Consider the following 20,499-nt stretch of genomic DNA (forward strand, 5'->3'; position numbering starts at 1 on the left):
TGCTATATGTCCAGTAAGTTACACTTTCAGTAGAATGTAAACAATACTCCTAAAACAGAAGAGTCATCTGGATGCAATAAAATATGTATGTATATACAGGTGTGTTTATATGTATGTAATATAGGTCTACTACAAATGACTGAAAGCTCATAACGGAGAAACTGCAATCATAGAGACGAGTTTGCCAAAATTGCAAAAAATCGAAAGTTTACATGATAGAACCTCGAAACATCGACAACAACTCTACAGTTATCCCTAACCAATATAGGAACTAAAAATATTACAAAAAATCAACAGAATCTTTCAGGTTGGCGACAGTAATAAGTAAGTCGCCCTACACCGCAAGTTCAACATGCACTACTGACTCTTCCCATAATTCTACATCACCTTAAAGGAACAGGATTTCAATAAGTAATTAAAATACTATAATGACTATATTGCACCATTTTTGCAGGGGGCCAGGCCCCCCTGCACCCCCTATGTGTGGGGCTGTGCCCCCATACCCCCACAAATTAAATATACCAACTCCAAGATCAAACTACCACAAAGAAAAGGGCATATTTACAGGTATGTTAATAGTGCTGCGACTAACTACACATCAGTAACCTCTCTTCAATGTTCCGAGGTTCGATCATGTAAACTTTAATAATTTTTTTTTTTTTTGCAATTTTAGCAAACTTGTCTCAATGATTAGAGTTTTGCTGTTATGCGGTTTCGCTCATTTGAAGTAGACCCATATCATATGTGTATAAACATGCAACTGGAAATTATACATTCCCATTCAAACCAGGACTTAATTGAGCACCAGTAGAAAAAAAATCCAAAATCTTTACTTCTTATCTAGTAATTTTTGCATACAATGTCCAGTAGGTGGCATTTTGATAGGATGTAATCTGTAGCCATAAAAAGAAGAGGCTTTGAGGTCGTGTTGCTTTGGAACACTATCTGGGTTTCATGATTTTTGGAAATTATTTTGACTGAGGTCATCAACAAAATTTTAAGACTACTAATTTTTCTGATTTTTATTTATTTATTGTAAATATGTATAAAGATTATATTGCTAGCTTTGGGAGTATGTATAAACCATGGCAGTAGTACAGAAAGCAGTTTATCTGACCAGAGATGGGAGGTAATCTGAAATATTTGGTTGCCAAATAGCAAACTTGTCTGATTGCAGGGTAGTGTTAGTAAAGAGAAATGCAGTAATGCAGCTGAATGAGAGAGATGGTCTAGAGAGGTCAGAGAAAACAGAGTCAGATATAAATGACTACTGCCATTCTAGGGAGAGGTGGTTGACGGAGGTTCATAGGTGTATACTAGGATAATGACCGCTAGAACCCTTATAAGCCTAGCCGTGCAACCCAAATGTGACCCACAGATTTTATTTATATAGGGAGTGATTTATTGACTTCCTGTGTCCATGAGAGACATAGGAGCCGCACCAGGGCTGGGTTTCTGATTACCCATCCATTGATCCATGTTGTACTTCAGGATGGATGGGGAGGAACTCTGCTTCACATGGACGGAAAATCCTGTTCCAGAAAATGAGACTTCTCAGAGATGTATCTCTCTCTCCAGTATGTTCTATTTCTGTAGTAAACAAAGTTTGGGTCTTTTATTCTAGTAGTTCTGATGCTGTTTGTTTTGTGGAGGTGCAAAAGGTTCATTAAAACAGGGTGCAGGGATGCCTTGTACGCCAAGCAAAGATCACCTCTCAGAAGTCTGTATGATACCAAATAGAGAGAGAGGGCATTCAGGCAGTCAGAGCAGGGCATTATGTTTACTCCCTGTATTTTGTAAGGAACCTTTGTTGGATGTTCCAGTTGCTGCATGTGTCTGGTCAGGATCATACCAAAAGGGGCATTATACTCTATGATGGGTCTGATGAGTGGCGAGTATAGTGGTATGATAACCTTTCTGGACCTATATGCCATACCCTTGCTTAGGAGTTGAGCAGCATAGAAGGATTTTCTTAATACCTTGGACACATGTTGGTCGAAGGCTAGGTTACAATCTACATGAGTTCCCAGATCCCTGATTAATGAACCAATTTTTAAGTGTGTTTTATTGGTAACGTAGTTACCTGGGGTGACAGACTTCCCAAAAAGTACTATAATGCATTTATCGGTATTAAATTTTTAAGCCGTGGCTTTGGCAGTAGGAGTTTGTCTGTATTGCATCTTCCTGAAGAGTGTTCTGATCTTGAGAGAGATTCAGTGATTGCACACAGTTTGCAATCATCTGCAAACTTGGTTAACCAGAGGCCTTTGGGATTGGCTTTGACATCTGAGAAGTAGATGCCAAAGAGGAGTGAGACTAGCACAGAGCCCTGGGTGACTGTACTGGTGACCAGCCTCTTTGTTTTGGTGGCCTCACCAATTCATCTTCCTGGGTCCTATCAGTGAAGCTAGCTAGTTGTCCAGCGAGTTATAGAGGACAGATGACTTGGATGTGTAACCTTTTAATACTTACATTCTTGAACCGTGGTTGCATAAGCCACTGTTCTTAAGAAGTTGGCACTTCATAATGGGGTCCTAGCCACCTGGCATGAATCATGGTCTGAAGTCAATTGCCAAAAAATGCATTAGTGTATCCTTTGGGAAATCTGCTACCCCAGGGAACTACCACATTAACAATACACCCCTAAGCATTGACCCAATTGTCTGGGATTTGGGAACTTATGTAGACAGTGAAATTAGTTCTGACCAACATGTGTTTATTGTTGTGTGGAAGTCCTTCTATATTGTATCACTTATAAACAAAGAAATTGTGTCTAGATCTAGGGATGTTATTGTCCATTCCCCTCTACTCAGTCCGGCTACAATGCCCCCTGTTGACATGTATCTATCCAAACACATGCAACAACTGGATTGCCCACAAAGATACCTTGCTCAAAGGATACAAGGCCTAAATAACATGTCCTGTATGGGCAGACTCAAAGCCCTGTCACTATACTTCGTATCCTACAGACTAAGGTGACCTGTGTGTGGCATACAGGGGATCATCTGACCCATTATTGATGGATTTACTGCATCAGCAAGTCAAATGGTATCAGAAATACTCAGTCTAGGGATTAGCTTCGTAAACTGTGGTTCCTCTTTTGCAACATCAACAGAGTGGTTTGAAGGGATAGGTATATTTTGCAAAGGATAATGCATGCTGCTATGGAACACACTCCCCATCCACATAAAACAAAGTTCATCCCTGTCCATTTTCAAGTGCAACTTGGATCTGTGGATGGGAAACAGTAATTTAACCCCAGGACTGCCCCCTGTACTACTAATAGACAGGTGCAGCTCCTAAGGGGTTTATCCAATGCATGCGTCCCTTCAGATTATTATTGGTATGATCCTATTTATTCTCCTTAGGAATAACACATAATTAACAACCATGGGATGGGTAAGGACAATCTGTAACAAAACGGGATAAGTTATTTTAAGTACAAAAAGAGGAAATTGTCTAAATGTTGCTTAGGCTATGTAATATATAGCAGTATATGTGAAGTATAATGTTTGTTAATGTTAATTTAATACAGTTTGATTACTTTTCTATAAATGTAAATTTGCCTGTGTCACAAGTGATAATTCAATAAAGGTGTTGGGGGAAAAAAGGGAAATTTGCTTGGTTTAAAATGGCCCGCAACGGCTGCTAATCTAGTACTTAACTATGAACCTCTAACTTCTGTAACTGCGATTGCAAATAACATTTCCTTACTGACAGTTACAAAGCCATTTGCACTTAAACAAATCCATAACAGCAATACCTTTTGCCAGAGTGTATGCACATTAGGATTGCCACACATTTCTGATTACCATAAGTGTAATTTTTCTTAATAAAATATGAGATTCAGCAGAGCAAATGACCCACACAACCAATGCATAAGAATTGCAGAATTTTAGTTGGTTTTGCTGTTTTATCTTGTCAAGTTGTTTGAAAAATAGTGTCACAGTTTTCTGCTGTATTTAGAGCAAAGTTGGGAAACATGTTTTTTCCTAAAGTACTAGGACAGTTGTCATTTTCATGACCCCCCCCCCAGGACTTAACTGATGAAGCATGACTATCTTTTGAAAAGAGGGACATGGAGTAACCCAAATTTACAGCTATATGTCCAGCTTGTGTAGATTCTTGTCCAGAAGTTGATGGCCAGACACACATTCAGCATAGAGAGAACAATGGCCTCCAACTTTCTTTAGTGTGGGACAGTTTGACAGAATCTCAGGATTGTTGCTGTCCTTACTAAGGGCTGACCACAGCCTCCTGATGATTACTGAGAACAGTAACATCTAGATAAACCTTGCTGGAATTCACACTGAAAAAGTTCTCTTTCTTGCAGTACTTTATTATTACAGCTGTTGCTGGTCCCATTCTTAAAACACACTTATTGCTAGTTCCTGTGAATCTTTAAGCATGCTACAGGTGGTGAAGTTAATTTTACACCCACAGCACTGTGGATCTTGCCCCTTGCTCTTTCATTCCTTTTGAGGTGCTGATCAACTTCTTGACCTTCATGGAGTGGAACAGAGAAGGATAGAAGAGGTATTCCAAAAATTTTCCATTTTGTGAATTACTGTAAGGAGGGCTGGCATTCAGCAGTAAAAGATCCTGCTTCAGTAGCCATTTCATCTGCATTTTGTGAAGGACAGATTGGCTGAAACTTCAACACTATTTAAAGAACAAGTTATCAAAGCTTCAGTTTCATGAAATCTTTAATTTTATTTTATTTTTTTGCAATGAGTGGTCCTCATTGCTTGTGTATATGAAGTCTGTTGCTGGAATTCACACTGAAAGAGTTATCTTTCCTGCACTAGTTTATTACAGCTGTTACTGCCTTCCATTCCTAAAACACACTTCTTGCTGGTTCTTCTGAGTCTTAAGCATGCTGGTGACATTGAATCCCTGGCAGAGTATGAGAGAAAGTACATCAGAAGTATTTTTAATAGGAACAGCAGTCAGAGTTAATCGGTGGAGCAATGAACTCTGCTTAAAATTTCATCCAGTTTTCAGTCAGTAAAGTGCAGTGTATTTGTAGAAGAAATAAGAGCTGGAGGTGGAATCTTTATAAAACGGAAGGTGCAAACTGCATAGAAATAAACATAATCTGTGAGAACAGTGCATGCAGTTTAATGTTCAGTTGGAGTGGTATTTCAGGGAGGGGGCAAGACTTGAGCAATCTATATAATGTTAAACATAACAATAGCTAAAACAGAAATAATATTTGTGTAATGCATGGGACAAATCTTTGTAATTGTTTTTGTGTTATAACTTATGCCACTGTGTAATATGTGATGGCTGTAAAGATGTTTTCAAAAAACAAAGTGTAATGTTGCACTCTACCCACACATTCTGATCTGTGTTAGATGACGAGACCATACATTTACAAATGTTTATGTTGATAGTAGCCTGGGCCTTCAGCTTGGCTTTCATTTGTACACCTGGTAACTTCTCTCACTCACCGTGAATTTCATCTTGCTGTATCCTTGTGAAAATGCAAAAATAAATTAACATATAGGGTCATGCACTTTCTAAGTCTTTTCATCACTTAGAACTTTGTATCTGCTGCATGAACGGCCAGGCTATGAGGAGAAGAAGTCTGGGCTGCTGTTGCAGTGAATGTTGAATTTGAGAGTCTCTCCCCAAACTAGACATTTTCCTTGTAGGTTACTAGACCCAGACTGCAGTATCTGATGTAGAGTCAGCCTCGCCTAGGATTACCCATGTGATTATGGTAGCATCTGTTAAGATACCAACCATTGAGAGTACTGCCCAGGAGGCTTAAAAGTTCAGATAGCAGGTCTGTTGTATTCTCATCTGTGGAGATGAGATAGGGTCAGAAGGTCAGCCTCCCCTTCTGCTGTATCATCTACATGTTCTCTCCATATATAGGTGGTCTCGAGGAAAATGGAGAACTGTCCTCTAATTCATCATCGAGATTCTCTCTGAGGAATCCAAGGATATTACAGTATATTTGTTTTTTTGCTAGAGCCTTTTTGGCTTTTTTGGGGAGGAGGATGGTATCAGAAGGCTCTAAAATTCTGTAAGAGGAAAGAAACAAGAGGATGTCCTGAATGAATCACTATTGCAGTATTCCTGACATATGGGTTTTCATCACTGATGTCTGACCAGGATACCAAACCTTTACCTTCCCTAAGACGTACATCCGTGGTATGGCCTCAAGTCACTTGTGTTTGGGTATAAAGACAGACAGACGTACGAGTGTAGATCCTCAGACTATATCACTATCAGCCCAAATGCAGGTTGTGTATTCGTCAAGAGTATTCTTTGTTTGGGCATTAGTACATTTGCTCCATTCATCTATCCAGATAAGTGCTCCATTGAGGAATCTTCCTTTTTGTCTTTGAATTTTTGTTAAATTTGTAGATGCCGGCTAAAATGAGTAAGCGCAAATGAGGCAAGCAGATTCTGTACAAGGACTTGCATACAAAGTGTCTTTTTTTGCCTAGGTCCAGAACACAATCACAAATATTGTATTATCTGTCAGTCATTCATTCCAAAAACCCTTATGTCTAGACTTTCTTCTTTCAACACTTTCCTCGAGACCCAGTGTCTTAAACGCTTGGCTCAATCCAAGATGGCTGACTCCACTTTATCAGATATCTGTCTGCTGGTGAAGAAAAAATTTGAGGTCTCAATTGGATCCACAGTCCAGTGTTCCTGATTGTCACATACCTGCTGTGATTTCATATCCAACAGTACATCAGGCTACTTCTCAGCTGACTGGTAACGAAACCCCATCTGAGGCCAGTATAGTTCCTGAGGCTTTGCAGACTGCCGATACAGCCAAAGAACTATGTCTTATCATTACAGAAGGACTGCGTTGCATCCCTCAAATTCTAGTTAGAGAAGAAATCCCAGGCTCTTTAATAGAGGTCAGAGATGATTCTGAGCTACTGTGTCAGCAGACATCGCCCCTAAAAAGAAAAAAGCAGAAGACTAAGCATGTGGCCTTCCCCTCAACAGCTAGAGAGGAGTGGTGGATGGACTTTTCACATGGGCTGTTCAAACCTGTTATGGTTTTGAACCCCCCCCCCCTTTGGGTCTCCACTACCACAGGCTTCTCCCCTTAAACCTACTCTGCTTTCCTCTTCCTCTGATAAGGAGCAGGACTATGATTCTGACCATCCTCTGGACTATTCCTGTCAACTGCATTCTCCAGGACAAATCTCTTCTGATGAAGGGGACTCCCACTTACCGGATTCTCCTATTGAGGAGACATTCTTTTGGGGAAGGTGTACAGAGCATGATGAAATGCATTAATTGGCAATCCACACAGATTTCTGAAGTTCAGAAGAGGTACTACAGCCTCTTGAAGATGTGTACCCATGCCCCCTGCTCCAGTCCCTCCTCTGCTTAAGGCTTTCCAGGATGCCTTTCAGTACACCTCTTTTTCACCTTATTCTCAACCATAAGCTCTTAAGAGACCAGACAGGTTTTAGAAGGTCCCTGATGACCTGAACTATCTATACACAAACCATGTGGTAGACACTTCTGCAGTCTGTCTCTATCTTTCTATCTTCAGATAAGCCCACCAAGCTTCTACCCAGTGCTAATGCCCTACCCACTGATAAAGACAGTAGGGCTTTGGATAGGTGGTGGAGGAAGGTTTACACTTCTTCTACCCTTGCCTTTTTACAGTTAATTAGCAGACTGAGATAAATTATTTGATTTCTCCTCTTAAGTCCTTAAAAAGTTTTTTTTGGATCCTCCTACAGCAGCCTCTAAGCAACAGATAGAGAACCACTAACCACTCAGATTGCCAGACACAGCATTAAGTGCATTTAGGATCCTGTGCATGCTTCTTATAGGGCATTTGCCACAGGATTTGTTATCTGTAGGTATGCATGGCTTTGCACTCAACATATGCCTGAGGATTTTAAATAAAAGATTCCAGATTTCCTCTTGGAATGTTTTGAAAAGACTGGCTATCTGATGGTCAAACATTAAGTCTGTATCCAAGAGGAAACAAGAACAAGTAAGCCCATGAAACACTGCAGCCAGGTTCTATTGTCTTTAGTCCCTAAGTACCATAGCAACTACCTGGCTAAATTTACCTCCTTCTTAAATAATAGGAGTCAGGGATCCGAGGACATTTCAGAAACACAGGAGAACACCCAGGGAAATATACTGTGAAAATTCCCAAAGGGGACATTTAGTTGGGAGGCCACCATTTGGAGGCAGAAACCTGTGACTACCCCTGCAGTATCCCTCTCCCTGGCCCCAACCTTTATTGCTCCTTCACAAAGGTTGTTGCTATCCCTGGCCAGGCGGGACGCTTTTTCCACAGACAAGTGGGTCCCCTCCATCTTCCAGGATGGCTATGCCATGTCTTGGAAAGAGATTCCCCCTTCTGAGAGGCCCTTCTGCATGGCATCCCACTGCCTCTTGTAAATTAAATAATCCTTCTGACTCCTATTATTCAAGACCTCTTGAATCAAAATACCATCGAGTTAATACCAACAGAATTCATGGGGAAAGAGTTTTATTTCAGGATTTTCCTGCTTTCAAGAAAAGGAGGGCAGTAGAGACCTTTCTGGACATTTCCATCCTGAACACTTACCTGAAGATACCATCTTTCAAAATGTTTTCCCTTTAGACTTTCCTATAGTTCATCCTTCCACAATCTTTCTTATTGTCTTTGGATCTCAGGGATGCCTGTCTGCACATCTCAGTTGTCCCACTTGCAGGCGATTCCTCAGGTTTTCCTCTAGTTCCTGGTATTTTCAATTTCCTGCTCAGCCTTTTGGTCTTTACACAACCCCAAGTGTGTTCATAATATATGCCTAGCACCTGTAATAGCTTTCTGCCGCACTCAAGGAATTCAAATTTTCCTCTGTCTGGACAACCTTCTGAAACAGGTCTTTTCCACAGAGATTTTTCTTCATCATTTTCAGTTCACCCTCCATCTTATGACAGGTCAGGGTTTCACTGTAAACTACCAAAAATCTCACATGGTTCCTAGCCAGGACCTGGCGTTTCCGGGTTACAGGCTGGGCACAAAGAAAATACATACCTTCCTGCCACAGGAGAAGGTTTTCAGCCTGTCCAGTTACTTCCAGAACCTCTCCACTGCAACCTACTTCTCTGCAAGGGAGATGCTAAGGACTTAAGGACTCATGGCACTCACCATCCTTATGCTCCCACTGGCCAAACCCTCATGAGGAGTATTCAGTGGTACTTGAAGATGTGTGATCCCAGCATTGTCACCCCTTGGACACCCTGATTGCCCTCCTCCCTTATCTCAAGAAGGAGCTTGTGTGGTGTAAAAGGCTGGTCAAACTCAACCCAGGATTACCTTTCACACTTCTTGCTCTTCCTCTTCAACATATTTGCAAGGATGCCTTGGACGAGGAGTAGGGGCTAGTGAGACATGGACTGTATTGCACAGAGTGCAGAGGAAATGGCAATCCCAGTTCTTGAAGGAGCACCAACTTGAAAGAAATGAAGACACTCCTCAAGCTCTTCAACTTTTCACCCAACGTTAGAGACCAGGATGGCTCCAAGTGTGCAGACAACACCACAGTCATAAGGTATGTAAATAAACAGGGAGGCACCAGATGTTACCAACTTTGCAGGTTAGCACAGAAAGTGTGGAATGTGGCAACTCAAATGAACATCACTCTCACAGCCACATACATCTCTCTCAGGACAATGTGCTAGCAGACTGTATACACCACTCCCTGGAGGACTGCCCATGAGTGGATCTTGAACAGAGAGGTCTTCCATTATATCACACTTAAGCATGCCACTCCTCAAACTTCTTTGCCTCAGCAAGCAACCATCAACTCACCCAGTTCTGCATCATGGATCCTTGTCCCACAGCCTGGAGGACGGATGCTTTCTCTTTCTAGTGGACAGGGACGTTCCCTCCCCTGCCTATCCTTCCACATATCCTCAAGAAGGAGCTTGTGTGGTGTAAAAGGCTGGTCAAACTCAACCCAGGATTACCTTTCACACATCTTGCTCTTCCTCTTCAACATATTTGCAAGGATGCAAAGGATCAAAGTACAAAAGGAGACACCCAATCTCCTCTTACTGGCTCCATTCTGGTTGAGGCAGTCTTTGCTTCCCCTGGTATTTCATCTAATAAAAAGAAGTTACAAGAGGATTCCTCCACAGCCAGACCTGGTTACTCAGCAAAAAGTATCACTGCTCCACTGAAATCTAACATCTCTCAGTCTAACCCTATGGATGATAGGATTTTAATCCCTCTGATAGCTCTTCTCCGAAGAGGTGGTACAAGTCCTAGAACAGGATAGGAGACCTACTACTAGAAAATCTTACATGGCTAAGTGGAAAACGTTTTCCTTCTGGTGCTGCATAGTCAGGATCCACTCTTAGTAGAAGTCCCTATGGTATTGCAATACTTCTGTGAGGTGTTTTGATCAGGCTTAATAGACAAATGTGCTTTTATGGATGAGTAGGCTATTGATGCCCTGCCTCCCTGTTAGTCCTGCACTTACGACTCAGAGAAATTCTACATCTTAACCCTACAAGGAATTCCCTCTCTCTTCCTTGATCTTAATTTTGTGCTGGAAAAGCTCACTGTCTTGCCCTTTGAACCAGCTCCTCCATTTCTCTGAAATTCTGTACTTGAAAACCATACTTCTCTTAGGCCCTCACCTGGGCCAGGACTGTTTCTGAGCTACAAGCTGTCATGGCCGTTCCCCTTTTCTCATTTTTCATAGAGGCAGGATGACTGTCAGGGCTAACCCATCCCTCATGCCTAAAGTAGTGAATGGATTATCTTTCATTCAAGCCATTCATCTTCCACCTTTTTTTCCCCAATCCCCAAAATAGGGGTTGAATGGATTTACAGTCTTTGGACAGTCACAGACAACTAAACTTTACCTGGACAAAACTAAATCCTTCAGAAAGATTAAACAGTTTGCATATTTTATGATTCCTAAGCTAGGACAGCCAGTCTCCATGCAAAGTACTGCAGCCTGGATTTCTAAGGTTATTACTTTCTACTATTCACATCATGGTAAGCTACTACCTTCCTGCCATAAAGTATACTCCACTAGGCCAGTTGCTTCCTCAGAAGCTTTTCACAAAGGAACAGACTTCAGGTTTATCTTGGTGGCAGCCATTTGATCCTCTGTGCATACTTTTACCAAACACTACAAGATTGATGCTTCCTCCAGGTCCACGACAGCCTTTGCTAGGTCAGTCCTGGCCAGACTGCTGGACAGTTCTTCTCAGAAGCCAACCACCCTTCCTGTATCTTTTAGCTCTGGGAGTTACCCATATGTCATGAGCACTGCAGCAGTGATTTTAGTAAGGGCATAGTACAGTTGTGTAAGAAATTAGCATAACAGTAAATGTCCTATTGATCACTGTTGCAGCATTCCATTCCAGCCTCCATCCCCTCTTCTCTTACTCATTTCCTTCTTCAGTTGTCCTTACCCTTCTGCTCTAGCCTTTGCTCTCTTACATAGGTACAGGCGAGGTTTCTTAGCGATTTTAGCTGCATCTCTCCTAACTGACCAGTCTTCTGTCTTGGTACTCTTTAGTCCACTGGCTTGGAAATAGCCTGAGGATCCACTCTCGTATGTCCATCTTTATACCCAAAATGCATGTGACCTGAGGCCATAAGTCAGATGTATGACCGAGGAAGGTAAAATGTTGTTATCCCAGATGGATGTCAGTGGCAACAACCCATATATTAGGAATACTGCAACAGTGATCACAAGGACATCTACTGTAATGTAAGGTTCTTACCATCTTCCTGGGGTGGGTTTTAGTTGAGGGCGGAGTCTGTCATTGATCACATTCGTGAAGATAGATGTCTTTCATTGGTCTGACTACTTCATATGACACAACTTGAGGCTGTATAATATATGTCAATACTGGTGGAAACAACACTGGAGTAAACAAGTGCATTTGTTATAGTATAATGAGGGATTGAAGGGCCAGTCCTGGGAATCCTGACACTTGCAGTTGTGCTGTGGCAGAAGATACCAAGAAGGCAAGTATTGAAAATGCTAGTGCCAGCATATCCAGTATCGGGAAAGGCAGTCACTGAGTAACAACACTAGAAGCTCTGACTCTGAAACAGAGCTATGACCAATTGTAGGACTGGAGAAAGTTTAACTAAAACTGATGCATGTAAAGGAAGAAAGGGTACTGGCAATGTGGAATCTGGAGCGATTAACTCTTGGTGAGAAACTGCACTTCTTTCAGTGCCCTTAGTTTGAGGAGTTGGAGGAGGAAACATTTCATTTTTTTCATTATTAGCTGACCGTTTCAAATTTAATCTAAACCATGCAAAATTGGAGAGTGAATGCAGCTTGGGTGTATTTGGCATAGAGTTAACAGGGGATTGAACAGTAGATATAGCTAACAGTAGTCTTTAGCCCAGAAGGCCCCTGAGAGGCCTCCTGTACATTCTGTTAAAGTAAGAATGGGGCAGAGATGAAGATCGAAAAACTTTTCGGAAAGTGTTAAACTTGGTCATGTTAGGAAAGGTAGAAATTATAAATTACAGTAGAGGAGCCTGAAGGCTGATGTGTGATTTACCACCTGTTGAGGAGCTCATAGGTTTGTTGGATTGATTGACTTTTTGTGTGGATAGTGGTTATTGCTTTAGGCACTGAAAATACAAGAAGTGTTTAATGATACCAACATTGTGTACCTAACTGTAGCACACCTTCATAAAAAGAATTTGTGTCATAAGAAAGATAATTTCTTTGGTACTTGGAAATGGGAGACAAAAGCAATTGCTTGACATCTTGTATCAGTGTGCCTGTCTTGTTCCAGCTTCTTTAGCACCTCAGCTGAGGAATTTCCAAGCAGTACATCTTTATCAAGAGGGATATTTCAGCCTTCACCTCTTCTGGGCTGTGAACACTGGTACTAAATGTTTGCATAAACATATTAATGGTAGGAATGTTCTGGGGTTTAGTATGCCTGTTCACCTCTCTCTCATATCAGCATGTACTTCCGTGCTAAGGGCAGACATATGGTGCACAAAGAAAGCTTTAAGCTTTGCAGTGTGTCTATATTTCTGGTATATTTGGCAGTATGCGTCCCTTGTATTATAACTACTGCAACAGTTGTCTGATTAAAGGAAGCAAGAAAAAAGTTTTACTCACAAACAAGTCTGATCAAGTTGTATTCAAACACATAGTAGTGAGGGAGACTGGAACTGTTTTGCAGCCATTCTCAGAGTGAAAGAGAACTTCAGAGTAAAGGAGGAGTGATCTATGATGGGAAGGAGGAGACTCGTAGACAGCAAGGAAAGTTTAATTTCCTGAGCTGTCCTAATACCTGCAGTATCATGACCTTTTCCAGATACGGACCTAATACTATTAGTGTGTACCCCTCATAGCTATACTTTTTTTTACCCTCCTTAGTGCAGTTTCCAGCCTGCAGTAGGTCATACTACTCAGATGTCCTTCAAGGATGCATCTGCAGTCCTTACAAATGGGTTGTCCTGTCGTCAGGCAGCCCTTCGGTCGGCCGGATTCCAAAGTCTGGGTCTGGCCACGGCTGGTGTCGCACTTCACCCGACGTCATAGCTGCAGTTATTCGGGTATAAAGGCATCAGCCGACGCCATTTTCCTCAGTCTTTCTTGCCGTGGCCAAGCAGAAGCTGTTCGCAAGTGCCGGTCGGTCAGAACCAGAGATTACTACTACCGAATACAACTTCGAAGACTTCTAAAAGCTAAGTACCCCGTTGGGGACTCTTTCTTGCCTCAGCCGATGTCAGAAAAAGTGAATAACTGTTTAACTTGTGGGAAACAAATACCTCATAAAGATTTCCACTCTTACTGCTTACCTTGTCTAGGCCCAGACCACGACGTCGCAGCTTGTCTAGCCTGTGCTTCTTTTAACCAGCGGACGCTTAGACGTTGGTCGGAGTTTGCTGAGGAGTTTCTCGGCTCCGAATTTGCTTATGTTATGCCGTCGGATCCTCCGACTTCGCAAATATCTAAAAAACGCAAGGAAAAGGACCGACACTCGCGGTCCGCAGTTTCGGCCGAAACCGCGGTTAAGCCAACCGCGAGTGTCTCGGTTTCGGCTGAAACCGAGCAAGCGGTTCCTCCTTCAGCCGAAAACTTTCCTTCTGCCGAGGCCTCTTCCAACCTCGTAGAATCAGCTTCTGATATCCCACCTGCTGTTACAGTTTCTCAGGAATTATTAGACACTAGTCCCTTGGATATTTCAACCCCTGCACGTGGAGCTGCTAGGCCACCTGCAGCCATGTCCATTAAGGCCTTCCCCAGGGCTAAAGCAGCTAAAACTACTAAATCTGTGCCTGCTAAGCCCCCCTCTCACAGGCCTAGCTCTAGTTCACAAATGCTTAGTTTAGCAGAGGATCTCATTTCTTTAATCCGAGGATCCCAACCTCAACCAGACAGGGCCTCTCACCCGCCTCCAGAGAAGAGGCCTAGAGCAGAGCCCCCTGAGCCAGTGTCTACTGATGATTCCTCTGATGACTCAAATGATACAGACCTTCCAGAGGCCCCATACTCCCCTTATGAAGAATCTGATGGTGAAGAGTCCATTCCTTCTGCCTCTCCGCCTGAGGAATTTTCCTTTGGGGAAACCCTGCATGCCATGAGGGAACAATTTCAGTGGCATGGCCAGGATTTTTCAGATTCCAGAAAAAGGCTTAGAACTTTTCTGCATTTACCACAACATAGGCCTTTAGCCATACCTCCAGTTCTTTCTGTTGTAGATGATGCATTTAATGATGCTTGTACTGCTCCTGATTCTCTGCCTCCGGCCCCTGTTAAGCCCGATAGATACTACAGGGTCCCGGACACACATTACCACTTGTATAAGGCTCCCCTTGCAGATCCAGAGACTATCTCCCAAGGACCTAAGGCTGTAGCAGCCACCTCTGCCAAAACCCTCCCTCTGAAAGGGAATCCAGATCCTTAGAGAGATGGGGTAAAAGTTTACACTTCTGCTACTCTTTCAGCTAGGGCCTTGAACTGTCAATTTCACATGATGCAGTATCAAGAATTTTGCTAGATCAGTTAACCAAAAAGTGTCCTCAGATGAAACAGTAGACAAAAATATGTGCAGGAAATGGTAGATAACATTCAACAAGTCAGTAACCATTCCTAAAATGCGGCTATGATGCACTGGAGGCTTCCTTTAGATCAGCCATGACTGGCACAGTCATCAGAAGGCATGCATGGCTAAAAGAACAGGCCTTACCAGACCATGTCAAATCAAAACTATTAGATGCTCCTATGGATAAGATCAATTTGTTTGGCTCTCCTGCACAACAAGTACTGAAGAAGATGGAAGAGAAGGCAAAATCTGTCCAAACAGTAAAAGATTTCTTACAGGTCCAACCTCCGAGGTTTAGCAGGAATTGGCCCTCCAAGAATTGGTCCTTTCCAGACTCCTCCAGAACTCAGAGAGGCAGGAATAGGCGTTCAAGAGGCAGAAGCCTCTGTGCTTACAGAGGACGTCAGTGGCAGGGCAACAACCAGCGAGGCACAGCCACAGACACAGCCACCACCACAACTGCAGGTCAATCACAGTGACTTGGCTCTGGCACCGCCTACCAGGGAACAACTGCAAGCACCCTTAGGCGGGAAGCTAGCCTTATTTACGACAAACTGGCATTACATCACAAGAGACAAGTGGATTTTACAGATAATAGACCAAGGTTACAGGTTTCACTTCCATACTCTACCAGGGAAGAAAGGAATGCCAAACCTACCTCCAAATCAAAAGACAGAAGCTCTAAAACAAATATCCCAATTATTAAGGATGAGAGCTGTAGAAAAGGTACCATCTATGGAGCAAGGGAAGGGATTTTACTCCAGACTCTTCCTGGTACCAAGAAAAGAAGGCAAATGGAGACCTATTCTCGACTTGTCCGCTTTAAACACATTCCTCATTGTTCCAAAATTCAAAATGCTGACCCTACAGCAGCTTCTTCCCATGCTGGGCAAGGAGTCTTGGCTGGTGACTCTAGATCTCAAGGAGGCATACCTGCACGTCCCCATACGACCAAACTGCAGAAGATACCTCAGATTTCTTGCAGGATCAGAGCATTATCAATTCTCAGCATTGCCCTTTGGCTTATCTACTGCGCCCAGAGTGTTCACGAAATGCCTGGCATCAGTAATTGCTCATTGCAGGCTTCAGGGAATCCAAATCTACCCATACCTGGACGACTGCCTGATACAAGTGGACAACGAAAGCAAGCTAGCAGAAGATTTACAAAGGGTCATTAATCTGCTACAAGCCCTGGGATACACAGTCAATTTAAAAAAGTCAAGACTGATACCATCCCAGAGAATAACCTTTTTGGGTGCAGAGTTGGACACATCAAGGCAAATGGCATTCCTAACAGTAGAAAAACAGGAGCAGCTACCTCTCTACTTCTTGGCCTTATCAAAACAGAACCATCTGACAGCAAGAAAAGTTCTGCAAGCCTTGGGCTTCATGGCATCCTGCATAATATTGGTTCCTCATGCCAGACTGCATATGAGAAAACTACAGTGGTACCTAAGGAATTTATGGTCTCAACACAAGCACAGCTTGGAAACCCAGATTCCCATTATTCCATGCCTGAAGCAAGAATTCCTATGGTGGACTCAGGCTTGTCAATCAAACACAGGATTGCCTTTTCACAGTACTCAACCAAGCCAAACCATCACGACAGACGCCTCAGACCTCGGTTGAGGGGCACACATGCTGGACAAGTGCATACAAGACTTATGGTCTCAAAACCAGCTGCACCTACACATAAATCTAAAGGAAATGCTGGCAGTAAAACTGGCAATTCAGGCATTCAGACCATTCCTTCAGCAAGGTCTATTGATGATAAGGACAGACAACACCACAGTTATGTGGTACATCAACAAACAGGGAGGCACACACTTGTATCCTCTTTGCCGGATGGCACTGGATCTCTGGAATGTGGCCCTGAGCTACAACATTCAGTTAAAAGCAATTTTTGTACCATGAAAAGAAAACATCCTAGCAGACATTTTAAGCAGGACTACCACGGATGCCCACGAATGGATGCTGCATCCGGACATCTTCAAAACCATTACAAGAAAATGGGGACTCCCAGAAATAGACTTATTTGCATCCCCACGCAATCACCAACTAAAGAAATTCTGCACAAGGACGTACCACCCACTTGCTTGGAAGGTGGACTCCCTATCCTTCAGTTGTAAAAACCTGACAGCATATGCATTTCCACCACTTCCTTTGATGCACAAAGTGCTATTGAAGATCAGAGAGGACCGTCCAAGGATCATTCTGATAGCTCCAGACTGGCCAAGGCAACATTGGTACCCATTACTGAGGAGCATGTCTCGGGAACAAATATGGCCACCCCTGGTTCCCTTGCTGTTAACACAGAACAACTACAACAATCTGCATCCAAACCTGAAAACTCTGCAGCTGACTGCCTGGAACATTGCATAAGACCAATTAACCCAAATTTATCCCAAAGGGTTAAAGACATTATCCTTGGGCTCGCAGACCCTCAACAAGAAAAAATTATTCAGCAAAATGGAAAAGATATCTCATTTGGAGTACTGAAAAAGGAGAAGATGTGTCACTGGTAAACATAGCCAACATTCTGGAATACTTGGCAGAGCTCTTCCACACAGGCCTGTCCTATTCCTCCATCAAGATTCATGCATCAGCTATTTTAGCAGAATACGACTTGGATCCTCCTGTCTTCTCACATCCTCTGCTCAGACAGTTTCTGAGAGGAATTAAAAATGTAAAGCCTCCTAGGAAGCCACCATTACCAGCATGGGACTTGAACTTTGTGCTAGAAAATTGACACTTCCTCCTTTCGAACCAGCAGCAACAGCAGAATTGCAATACTTATCATGGAAGACTGCTTTCCTGCTGGCAATCACTTCAGCAAGAAGGGTATCTGAACTTCAGGCATTAATGGCAGTGCAACCCTTCCTGATCTTCCATCAAGATAGAGTGTCCATGAGAACAAATCCTTCCTTTATGCCTAAGGTGGTTTCCAGAGTTTCTTTAAATCAGGCTATCCACCTACCTACATTCTTCCCTAACCCACAGAACAGCGGAGAAAGACTGCTACATACCTTGGATGTACATAGACAATTACGCTATTACCTGGACAGGACCAAGGGCAATAGAAAAACTGACCAGCTACTGGTAGCATATGCAACAGGAAGGGAAGGAAAAGCAATTTCAAAACAAACAATCTCCAAGTGGATAGGAAATTGCATTAGATTTTGTTACTCCTACCATGGAAAGAAAACTCCAGAGAACATCAGGCCTCACTCTACAAGGGCAACAGCCACTACCACAGCCTTCTTACGAGGAGTGGCTACCAAGGACATTTTAGAAGCTGCTACTTGGAGCTCCGTGCATACATTTGCCAAGCATTATAATTTACCTTTATACTCTAGATCCCGAGCAGGCTTTGCCACTGCTGTTTTGCAAGGGATCCTAACTACACCATAACTTTATTTGTCCACCTCCCGCAGTTTGGCTATGGTATTCTACCCATTTGTAAGGACTGCAGATGCATCCTTGAAGGACATAGTACAGTTTTGTACCTACCATAAATGTAGATGTCCGATAGGAATGCATCTGCAGTCAGGATTACCCACCCGCCTTCCTCTCTGTGGTGCTCCTAGGGTATTTGCCCATCTTATAGCTAGCTGGGGGAATCTGTTATGGTGTATTTGTTTGTATATATGTACATACATGCTTATTTTTTGTGTTTGCTCTCTACTATTTGGAATCATTGGCATTTATCCAAATTTAGCCTTCCAAGAGGGCACCTGGCATCTGGGGCAAGAAACACTGAGGAAAATGGCATCGGCTGATGCCTTTATACCCGAATAACTGCAGCTATGACGTCGGGTGAAGTGCGACACCAGCCGAGGCCAGACCCAGACTTTGGAATCCGGCCGACCGAAGGGCTGCCTGACGACAGGACAACCCATTTGTAAGGACTGCAGATGCATTCCTATCAGACATCTACATTTATGGTAGGTACAAAACTGTACTTTATGTAATTATTAGATTTGGTAGTGTTGCTTATCTTATAGAAATCTCCATAGGGACATGGATTTCAAGAGGTCTTGCTCTTGAGAAGTATACCTACACATGCAGACATATTACTGTAAATTGACCAGTTCTACCAGTATTTTCATATAAAGATTTATTCTGTTTAGACGATTAGAAATCTCATGAGCTAAGTTTTAGATTATTTTATTTTTATTTAACAGAAACACTGGAAAAGCTAAGCAGAAAGGAGGAGGAGTGTTCATCTGTGTTATCTGAAGTGGCTCAACTTAAGTCTACCGTTTCTGGTAGGTATGATGGAACTGGCTGTCAGCTTTTTTTAATGTGTGTCATCTTTAACATATGGCTGAATTTATGAAGTGGTTTGAACATTTTCTGATTGCTGGCTAAAAATGTTGTTGAATATGTTAACATGCCAGTAGGAACCAGGGCTGATAGAATTTTGGGGGCTACCAGCAAGTTTCAAGCTGAGGGCTATATCCTGTACACTTCCAGTAAAAGTGCCACCCTTATGCTACCACATCATGCCTTCCCCTCCCAAGCACCTAACCCGTGGTTATCACTAGCACATGATAGAAAGTGTCAGCAGTAGTAAACGCCGACTGAATTGTAGTTGCACTGCAGTTACATTGGAAGACTCTGTACAATATCAAGGTGACAAGTCACACACAGGAGATGCAGACAGTCTTTTTGTCACCGTGATGTTAAGTTTGCATCATGTGAAAGGAGCTGGTTCCCACAGCGTTACCATTGTCACAAACACACACACACACACACACACACACTGACTGGCTGACTGACATTTAGCTACGGTGTTAATGCATTATTAAAAGCTTCAGTATCACATCAAGGTAGTCATTTGCACAGAGGGCTGTTCTCACAGAGACATCACCTGATTGACATTTAGTAGCAGTGTTTTTAAAGTTGCAACAAGCCTGTGTGGCACATCGAGGTAGCTAGCCAGATAGAGGTCAGTTAACATCCACACTCAGCTTAACAGCATTCTTACTTATTCATACTTACCCACAGTCAACCCATACTCAAAATGAAACATTTACAACCTATACGGAGATGCACTGACAGACAAACCCAGACCCCCCCCCCCAAAGAAATGCACAAATCCATACATAGGTTTATAGGTAGTACTAGGCTATCTGCCCCTGTGAGCCATTTTAAGCCTAGCTAAATTTCCCAACCCAAGGGTAAGAATCCAGACCCTGTACCTTGTGTCTGGGAAGTAAACACACTATACCAAGCCCCTGTACCACTAAATAATCTAATAACTCTATCACTCGTATGCCACATTCTCACTTACCCAGATTCACTCTCATTACCCTCCACTTACCAAGACGCACATAAAAATCCAAAGACATGCACAGCTAGTATAGATGACTCACATTCACCCACAGTAGTGCTTAAACCCATGTGGAGACACACCCCCAGACAGTCTTCCACATTCTCACTCACCTAGAC

The 20,499-nt window shown here is 42.7% G+C and overlaps 1 protein-coding gene across 8 annotated transcripts in view; it reads left to right on the forward strand.

Annotated features, from left to right (window-relative positions):
• Positions 1–20,499, forward strand: part of CLIP1 (CAP-Gly domain containing linker protein 1) — a 4,646,656-nt gene that overhangs the window by 2,702,959 nt on the left and 1,923,198 nt on the right. For all 8 annotated transcript variants that reach the window (XM_044068589.1, XM_044068590.1, XM_044068592.1 and 5 more), the window contains one exon: positions 19,230–19,313. In XM_044068589.1, the coding sequence (XP_043924524.1) occupies positions 19,230–19,313 (84 nt within the window). The remainder of the gene's footprint in view (positions 1–19,229; positions 19,314–20,499) is intronic.

This window comes from Protopterus annectens, chromosome 4.part0, assembly GCF_019279795.1.
Source record: "Protopterus annectens isolate FY-2018-M chromosome 4.part0, PAN1.0, whole genome shotgun sequence".
NCBI classification, from domain to species: Eukaryota; Metazoa; Chordata; order Ceratodontiformes; family Protopteridae; genus Protopterus; species Protopterus annectens.